Source organism: Sinocyclocheilus grahami, unplaced genomic scaffold, assembly GCF_001515645.1.
Source record: "Sinocyclocheilus grahami isolate Dianchi unplaced genomic scaffold, SAMN03320097.WGS_v1.1 scaffold304.1, whole genome shotgun sequence".
NCBI classification, from domain to species: domain Eukaryota; kingdom Metazoa; phylum Chordata; class Actinopteri; order Cypriniformes; family Cyprinidae; genus Sinocyclocheilus; species Sinocyclocheilus grahami.
In genome coordinates, this window is record NW_015505483.1 from 848,473 (window position 1) to 858,568 (window position 10,096).

The 10,096-nt window shown below is 31.2% G+C and overlaps 1 protein-coding gene across 2 annotated transcripts; it reads left to right on the forward strand.

The window, feature by feature from the left end:
• Nucleotides 1–1,792: 1,792 nt before the first annotated feature.
• Nucleotides 1,793–5,460, forward strand: agr1 (anterior gradient 1). 2 transcript variants are annotated; one of them, XM_016293534.1, is made up of 8 exons: nucleotides 1,793–1,838; nucleotides 2,434–2,554; nucleotides 2,655–2,718; nucleotides 2,801–2,853; nucleotides 3,403–3,479; nucleotides 3,598–3,661; nucleotides 4,978–5,061; nucleotides 5,297–5,460. In XM_016293534.1, the coding sequence occupies exons 2-8, from the start codon at nucleotides 2,458–2,460 to the stop codon at nucleotides 5,362–5,364; spliced, it is 507 nt and encodes a 168-aa protein (XP_016149020.1). In that variant the 5' UTR covers nucleotides 1,793–1,838; nucleotides 2,434–2,457; the 3' UTR covers nucleotides 5,365–5,460. The 2 variants fall into 2 exon arrangements, with proteins under 2 accessions (XP_016149020.1, XP_016149019.1); XM_016293533.1 differs by having other exon boundaries at nucleotides 1,798–1,842; nucleotides 2,435–2,554.
• Nucleotides 5,461–10,096: the final 4,636 nt, after the last annotated feature.

The following is a 10,096-nucleotide window of genomic DNA, read 5'->3' on the forward strand; positions in this document are numbered from 1 at the left end:
ATTTATTTATGTTTTAGTTCATATTAACAATATAGAAAGGTTATCATTTTAATAGTAAATGTACAAAAAATTTACCAAAACAAAAATAAATGAAAAAAATATATAATTTTATAATTCTAAAAAATAAACACTTTGTAAAAATAACTAAATATTTAAAAACAAGATTTAAATTAATTATTTTTTATTTAAATTAATTTAATGAGACGCAAATACTCAATATAACAAATAACTAAAATATAAAAAGAAATCCAGATTAGATTACAGAATCCAGATAATATTATTTGTAACTAATGCACTCATATTTTTTTTATTTATGATTTAGTTAATATTAACAATATAGAAAGGTTATAATTTTAATAGTAAATGTACAAAAAAAATTAACCAAAACAAAAATTCATTAATTAATTAAACACTTTGTAAATATAAATAAATAATGAAAGAGATTTCAATAAATAAGATTATAATGAATCAATTACCTTATAAAGAAGCAAATACACGATATAACAAATAACTAAAATATAAAAAGAAATACAGATTAGATTACAGAATCCAGATAATATTATTTTTAACTAATGTATTCATTTTTTTTTATTTATGTTTTAGTTCATATTAACAATATAGAAAGGTTATCATTTTAATAGTAAATGTACAAAAAAATTAACCAAAACAAAAATAAATAAATTAATTAATTAAACACGTTGTAAAAATAAATAAATAATGAAAGAGATTTAAATAAATAAGATTTAAATTAATCAATTACTTTATAAAGAAGCAAATACTCGATATGACAAATAACGAAAATATAAAAAGATATACAGATTATATTAAAGAATGCATTATATTATTTTTTAAATAATTATTAATTAACACATTAGTTTAAATGGGAAAGGTTATCATTTTAATAGTAAATGTAAAAAAAAATTAACCAAAACAAAAATAAATAAATAAATTAATTAATTAATTAAACACGTTGTAAAAATAAATAAATAATGAAAGAGATTTAAATAAATAAGATTTAAATTAATCAATTACTTTATAAAGAAGCAAATACTCGATATGACAAATAACGAAAATATAAAAAGATATACAGATTATATTAAAGAATGCATTATATTATTTTTTAAATAATTATTAATTAACACATTAGTTTAAATGACAATATGAAAAGATAATAATAATCATTTTAAAATTAAACAAATTGTAAAAATAATAAATAAATAAATAAATCAAACACTTTTCTGATCAGTAATTTTAATTTGCTCACATAGGCAACTGATGACCAAAAGAGAGTTTTAGGGGGTCTATAGAAAAGTTTAGAGAAAAACTCAACTAAACTAAATGAAATTAAAATAGATAAATAACTAAATAAAACAGATGAAAACAAACAAACAAGCATACTCGTCTCAGCTGGCAAGTCTTTAGAAAGAGAGATCAATACTTTTAAAACTGATAGCACTGGGCCTCCAATATTAATATCCTCAAATCACAAAACTACAGATAGAGGTTAATGAATAAGTATACAGGACTCCACCTAAAACTGACATGTTGCTGAGGTTGTTGCAGAACTGTGTGCATATGTGATTTCAAAGCTCACTCCTGGAAGAGTAAAACAGCATGTGGCAACGAATATTTTCTATAATGAAATGACTTAAGAAACCACAGAGATCTTCAGATGAACTAAATCTGTTTATACTATACAGTAGATGTCCATTGAGGTTCTGTGATTGGCTAAAACCTGTTTGGGAGGTTACACATACTATAAAAATGCCTGACATACAACGTAATAGTTGCTGTCGACTTAGAGAGAGGGACAGTAAATCTGGTTCACCTGTTTCACTCCCGGTAGGCTCTCTTTTACTTGCTATTTTTGGAATTATTTAAGAACTGATCTGAATCTGAATTTATTATCCATATATAAAGGCTGGTTGGTTTGTTCGGTTGCACTGTGAACTTAGATTCACATCACTCTCATTTGACATGCTTGAGTTTCTTTTGCATTTCATTCCAAACTTGCCAGCATGAAAAGTATGTTGTTTCAGAGACTGCAGAATAACTAGTTATTATTAGAATATCAAATAAAAACTTTACTTTCAGTTTGTAATTGCATTTTATTCAGGACAAGGCATGTGTACATTATTTGTATGTAACATTACTGATCGTACTTCTCATAAGTTAAATAAGTTATGCAAGTTAAATTATAAAACTGATAGTTTCTCAAATTAAAATGCCTTGTAATAGTCAGGTGAACATTTGTCACTCGTTGCTGTCAGAACAAAGTTTCACAAGCACGTTTGTCCAGTTTAACAGCTCCTGTCATCTATTTAACAGAATGGCATGCAATGTCAGTAGGTGGACCCAACCTTAAAAACAGTCGAATAAAACAGAGCATTAGTCACGTCTGACTTCCCTTTTTATCCTCTCTTTTTTTTCTCAGGACACATAACACATTCTATAATCATGCAGCACTGGATAATCTGCATATTACTTTTGTTTCTTGTGTTCTGCGATGTCTCTACTCAAAGGAAAAAAAAGACAATCCAAACTCTATCAAGAGGTATCAGTGAATTGCATACGCATAAACAGACCCAAATAAGTCCATTTTGGTCTTATGCAATAGAAAATTGATCACCGAAAAATGTCTACATTTCTTTCAGGTTGGGGCGATGACATTACCTGGGTTCAGACGTATGAAGAAGGACTGTCTAAAGCGGTTGACAGGTACCTTAAGATGCAATCACATTAAATGCCATTCTCACTTATGTGTTATGTGATCAGATTTTCAATATCTGTTTTATCGTAGTAAGAAACCCCTGATGATCATTCATCATTTGGAGGATTGTCCGCACAGTAAAGGTTTGCATCTTTTGCATTCTGCATCACGATCTGTAATGAAAAATGAAAAAATGCATAGATGAATTCTGTCATTGATCCAAGTTAGAGTGTTTAAATCAATAGTTCACCCAAAAGTAACAGGTTCAAACCCGTATAGTAAAGTAGCAGGTGCACTGTTCCTTTAAATCAGGGGGTTTTCAATCTTTTCGATGCCATCGATCCCCGAAATCATCATCCATCAAATTTTAAAAGGAAACTATATCTTTTCTTGTAAAAAAACAAACAAACAAACAAATAAACGAAGATTAAATGATTAAATGTAAACATAATTATTTATTTAAATATAATTTAGAAAATTTCAGTTTAGTCAATTATAATCAACTTTCCATTCATTTTAATCAATTGATTAATTTTTTATTTATTTTTACATTTTCTACAATGTTTTTCAAACCCCAGTTTTAAATCACAATCCAAAAGTAACAGTGTTTGATTTTAATTGCATGTTTGCATAAAATGCTATTGCATGCCAATGCATTAATCTCTTTCTGTGCTCTATTTGCTTTCTTTTAGCTTTGAAAAAGGCTTTTGTTGAACATCAAACTATTCAAAGGCTGGCCAAATCAGATTTCATCATGCTCAATTTAGTGGTACAATTATTATTATATAAAAGTACAAATATTGTCAAATATTCAGCAGACATTGAAGTGAGAAATGCATCTGAAACTGCAAGAACAAGCTAATGAATCCTGTGATTGTGACTTTCAGCATGAGACCACCGATACTAACTTGGCCCCTGATGGCTTCTATGTCCCCAGGATCTTGTTTGTTGGTGAGTTTTCACATATGTCCTGTTAAACAGTTTAATGTAATGACTTTGGATTAACAGATAATATTGCATAATCGGAACTCTGTAATTAATGGGTTTTCAATAGCAGAAGCAATAAACATTGTGGTGTCATTAGGACAGTGCACAGTCTCTGAAGCAAAAATAAAAGTTTGAAATAATTCAGATTTTTATTGATTTTGAAGGAAGGCTATAATGCTTACCAAAGCTGCATTTATTTGATGCATATGTTTTACTATTGCAAAATAGTAATACAATTTAAAATAGCTGTCTTTTATAATAAATCATTTTAAAATGTAATTTATTTCTATGATGGCAAAATTGAATTTTCAACCATTACTCCAGTCTTCGGTGTCAAATGAAAGAAATTAATGTTTTTTATTTAACCAGGACACGTTTAATTAAAAAGACATTTATAATGTTGGAAAAGATTTGGTTACACTTTATAATAAGGTTCCATTTGTAATCTATATTTTAGCTAACATTAACTAACAATGAGCATTGTTACAGGAGTATTTATTCATCTTTGTTAACGTTAGTAAAAAAAATATAACTGTTCATTGTTAGTCCATTTTAGCTTATGTTGTATCATTAATAGATACAATGTTTAAATACATTTAAATATGTATTAGTAAATGTTGGAATCAACATTAACAAAGATTAATAAATGCTTTAGAAGTATTCATTGTTAGTTAATGTTAATGGATGTAGTTAACTAATGTTAACAAATGAAACCTAATTGTAAAGTGCTACCGATTTTTATTTATAATAAATGCATAAGTTTATATTCATCAAAGAATCCTGAAAAAAAATGCATCATGTTCTAAACAAAAAAATATTATATGGTTAGAATGATTTCTGAACGACCATGTGACTATGAGTAATGTCTGCTGAAAATTCAGCTTTGCATCACAGGAATAAATTATATTTGAAAACATATTCAAAACCGAAAAGAGTTCTTTTTAACTATAATAATATTTCACAATTTTACTGCTTTCACTATTTTTGATCAAATAAATGCAGCCTTAGTGTGCTTAAGAGACTTCTTTCAAAATCAATTAACAAATCTTAATTATGCCAAACTTTTGACATTGTAACTATTATATTATATTATGGTATATTATCATATCTAATGTTTACACTTTAAAGTATTTACATATCATATTAGTAGGCCTCTTTGTTGCACTGCCTTTAAAATCTGGTAGCCCTGGTTTCATATTCTCTATGTAAAATATCATTTGAGTTATTTTGGGGTTTTCGTGAGATTCACTCTTCTCCGTCTTCTCTCCTCTTCCACCCAGATCCTTCACTGACTGTGCGAGCTGACATTGCTGGAAAATACGCCAACCGAATGTACACGTACGAGTCGAGCGACACAGACTTCTGTGAGTGTCTTTCTGTCTAATGAGCTCCGCTGAGAGGCTCCAGCTCTATATCGTCAGACTCAAGCTCTTGCTGACTCCCAAAAGCAGAACCCAGCTGTTCATTTGTTTATTCACACTCAACACATTCTCTGCTACTTTATATGCATGTCAATGTGCTAATGTTGAAAATGAATATTTGATTTACTACGGTCATTAGTTAGTCATGTCCTTTGCCTACATCTTTCTTTGTTCGCAGTGGCAGAGAACATGATGAAAGCCAAGATCCTGCTCAAGGATGAACACGAGGATCATGATGACCTGTGATGGATAGATGACAGCGTACCCTCTCTCAAGACTCGTACACAATATACAGGTTTCTTTGTGCAACTAACAATATTTAACTTTGAATAAAGTCTGTTAGTTGTAGTAATGTTTCTGTGTGCATTCCTTTAACAGCAAGAAATAGTGCAAAGCTATGAAACAGTCAGGGTTTATTTTGCCTCTGGCTTCACTTGACCTTTAGGCAACATCAGGTAAAACGAAGGGATCTACTCGACTAAGATCAGCAGGAATAAACAGTTTCTTGAACTACTAAGTCCATTAACTAGTATGCAAGGCAAATCCATCCTCCATCATACAAGGATTAAGAGGCATGACTTGTCTGTGATTTGTAAAAAGGATCAAGGAAGCAAAATAAGAATCAAATGTGTGAGTCACAATGAGGAAGTTTGCAAAGATCTTCCATTATGCAGTGACACAGAGTAAACACTAGATGGCAGAACACACTGAGTACAGAAGCCAATTTCATAACCATCAATTAATGAATGCTCTAAATGAGCATAAGATCCAAGTAAATTACAAGTATACTATATCAGTTTATTAACTAATTTATTAATTAATATGAACACATTAATTAAAAGGTAGACTTCAGCAGATAAATATGAAATGACTGCCAAACATATAGATTTTGTAACGTCCAATTCTGCAAGTGAACATATGAGTTATGCAGTTTTTCTCAGTCGTTATGGTGCATTTCTCAAATCAGAAATGAAATTCTCAAAGCTACTTGTTCAACCTCCACATCACCTAGTCATTTATACACATCATAAAAGCAGTTTCTCATTCTTTTGAACAAGTTGCGATTGCTTTGGCACATTCATGCAATTGATTATGAACATTTATCTTCGGTTTGCTGCATTATCAGTTGCTAATGTACACTCTTAAAAATAAAGGTGCTTCACGATGCCATAGAAGAACCTTTTTGTCTAAATGGTTCCATAAAGAACCTTTAACATCTGAAGAACCTTTCTGTTTCACAAAAGCTTCTTTGTGGTGAAAGAAGGTTCTTCAGATTATAAAAAGGTAAGAAAGAGATGGTTCTTTAAAGAACCTTTGACTGAATGCTTCTTTGTGGAACCAAAAATGGTTCTTCTATGGCATCGCTTGAAGAACCCTTTGAAGCACCTTTATTTTTAAGAGTGTAATGTTGCTCAAAATGTATTATATAGTTTTCTGTGCAATAGTCTTACCCCTCACAACATCTAGTCTTTAGTTTATCGTATAAGTCAGTAAATGTGAAATGGTTCATCTAGTTGTCATAAACTGTCAAGCACATTTCTCACACATTATTATTAGACTTTTTGTAAATTTGGCATGAATTGTGCAAGTGAATCTTGACTTTCACTAATGAAGAGAATGTAGACCAACCAATGACAAACCAGTTCTCAGAAATAGCTCAAAGGTGCATCTCATGAATCTTCAGTTGGAAAGCATATACTGTATAGACAGAGGACAACACAAGAGTTACACATTCTGACAATGGACTTTCTAATTTTTCATATTTCTTTTTCCTTTTCTATATCACAGTGACATTGTAATGTGTGTGTGTTGTTGTTTTTTTGGTCAGACCACTAGTAAAAGTGTAACTGGGAATTCTATCAAGTCTCTTTCAATCAATATCCCACATACAGTAATGTGTACATTTGTACTTTTGAAATGGATATATGACATACATAAGCATATGGCATACTGTTCAATACAGTAACTGTCATCCAAAATGTTGCCATAGTTTACTTTAAGTAATACTAACAAAGTGCACTGTTGTATTGACAACATGACTAAGCATTTTGACTATCTTGTTTGTGAGCAATGGCACAAGTACTTTTCATTCTGATGGCACTGATATGTTCATTGACATAAATACTTACTTTTGAGAGATGAACTAAAGATTTTGAGTAAGTTACAGGCTTTTACAGGTAATCAATCCATTGTGTGGAGCTGTTCGTACGAATTGTTTTGATAAATGCACATACTTTTTTGCAAATATTAAGGATGATTTGAGAAAAGCGGCTCCAAAGCAACTGAGGGAAAAAAAGCTTTTGGATGGACCAAAATGAACTGCAAAAGTGATGCACAAAACTGCAATTGCAGTGAATTCAGCTGCCTTATTTCTGGAACTATTTTTCCTAAACCAACTAGCAAACACATTACAACCACTGATTTAAAGCAAGCAAGCAAATAAATAAATACATTTAAAATGACAGACGGACAGACAAATGGATGGACGGACGGATGGATAGTTATACATTATTACAAAAATTGCAATTGCAATTGCTGTGCTAAATAAAATAAAATAAAATAAATAGACAAAGGTTCTTTTAATGAGTGAAGGAACTCATACCATGAAGCATTATGACTGATGTAACTGAATCATAAATAATGATGCATTAAATCATTATTTCATAAGATACAGCATTTAAAAAGTATTGCCAAAATATTCAAACAAACAGACATATATAAGCTGCTTACAAGAGCACTGTTTTGTGGGAGTGGGCAGTCTCTTTTCTGATTCTTGTTTCTCAATTAAACTAGATTTTAAAAAAGAAAAGAAAAATAACATCTTATGGAAGCATATATCATTACTTAACAACTAAAGCTCATGGTAGGTCTGTACAGTTAGTCACTAAATTTCTTTATGGTCAAAATAATTGCAACATATTTTCTTTCAGTACTGTTGCTGTCTATTCTTTAGAATAACGCTGCACAAACAAACTGTAGTCAGTTACTGCACATGGGTTATGGTGTCTAAAAAGATGTTTCAAAAGTCAAATATCTTGCGATGTTAGACTAAGGTTAGAATATGCATGTAAATATAACTATTTTGGACTATCTTAACTACCTTAAACAGAAGAGCATGGTGTTAAAAACACCAATATCTGCAAAAAGCATCTGCCAAATGCAGTAAGTATGCATGAGGTTTTGCTAAAGAGGTGGGCTTGAAGCTCAGAAAACGCTGGAAAAATTTCAACAGGATTTGAAAAAGCAGCTTTATGACTACGAGTCAGGAGTTGCTGAGTGTGCTGAATGAAGGGGAGGGGAGGTGACAGACTTTAATCCTGCAGGCATCCTCCTCCGGCCCAGGGTCACAGAGAGTAATGGAGCGGAGCAGGATGGTCATTCCTCCGCAGACAGAGTGAATTAATGCTGTACGGCTGGTTACGGCTCTGACTGACATCCGCACGCTGGTCACACACAGACTGGGAACAGTCTTATTAACGCCACAAATGAGCACACCCTCTCACCCCACCAATAAGACTGCCAGCTGTAGAGCCACTGTCAATACACACACACACACACACACACACACACAGAGTAAGCCCTTGACAAAGGACAGCAAGGATGGTCACAGTCAAACCAAAGAAATATGCACAAATAATAAATGTGTTTAGTACTCCCTTTGTGAAGCATCTCGCTCATGCAAATACACAGAGAGGCTGATTTAATCATTAAAAAAATACTTGAAAAAACTGATAAAATAAAAACAAATCTAAAAAAAAAAAAAAAAAAATTATATTTTACATTTTTTGGTGATTTCTGTGTGTGTGTGTGTGTGTGTGCGTGTGTGTGTGTGTGTGTGGACATCCGCACGCTGGTCACACACAGACTGGGAACAGTCTTATTAACGCCACAAATGAGCACACCCTCTCACCCCACCAATAAGACTGCCAGCTGTAGAGCCACTGTCAATACACACACACACACACACACACACACACAGAGTAAGCCCTTGACAAAGGACAGCAAGGATGGTCACAGTCAAACCAAAGAAATATGCACAAATAATAAATGTGTTTAGTACTCCCTTTGTGAAGCATCTCGCTCATGCAAATACACAGAGAGGCTGATTTAATCATTAAAAAAATACTTGAAAAAACTGATAAAATAAAAACAAAAAGGTTTATATTTTGAATAAATGCTGTTCTTTCTAACTTAAAAAAAACAGTTTCTAACATTGATTATAATAATGAATGTTTCTTCAAATCAGATAATGATTACATTTTAAAATATATTAAAATAGAAAAGGGTTGTTTTAAATTGAAATACTATTTCACAATATTACTGTTGTTAATTTTTTCTAAATGTAAAAAAAAAACAAGCCATGTTAAACTCCAGAGACTTCATTCAAAATCATTTAAGACCCCAAACTTTAGAAAATTGGCTTAATGGGCCAAAAAAAAACGTATCTTCTTGTTAGACAAAAATGTGCGTAAGTCATGAGTATTTTTAGTCTGTTATTCCAGAAGACTGCACATTTTAAATGTCTCAATTTATCAAACTTCAAAGCTGAAAGACATGCACTAAAAGCCATAAAACTTCAATTTTGATGATCTCAAGAGGTATTTAATATTCCCTGATATTTCCAGGTTTTCTTTTGATGTAGGATCCCCAAAAATATATATATAATATTGTAGATCTGAGCAGTGTAGTCAAGAAGAAAAAAAAATATTTTATGAATTTTTATGGCATTTCCAGGCATGAAAATTGCAATTTTATTTCCTTTGTTCACATATTTCCCATTAAAACAAGAAACTTAACTCCCCTTTATATATACACAACCACTCGAAAGTCTGGGGTCATTTAAGATTTTTTTGTTGTTGTAAGAAATAAATTATTACTTTTATTTAGGAGGGACACATTTCATTTATCAAAAAGTGACATTAAAGACATTTATAATATTACAAAAGGTTTATATTTTGAATAAATGCTGTTCTTTCTA

Coding starts and splice junctions, on each gene's coding strand:
- agr1 (XM_016293534.1), top strand. CDS start 2,458: ATGCAGCACTGGATAATCTGCATATTACTTTTGTTTCTTGTGTTCTGC. Junction 3,662..4,977: donor CCCCAGGATCTTGTTTGTTG/GTGAGTTTTCAC, acceptor TCTTCCACCCAG/ATCCTTCACTGACTGTGCGA. Junction 5,062..5,296: donor GTCGAGCGACACAGACTTCT/GTGAGTGTCTTT, acceptor CTTTGTTCGCAG/TGGCAGAGAACATGATGAAA.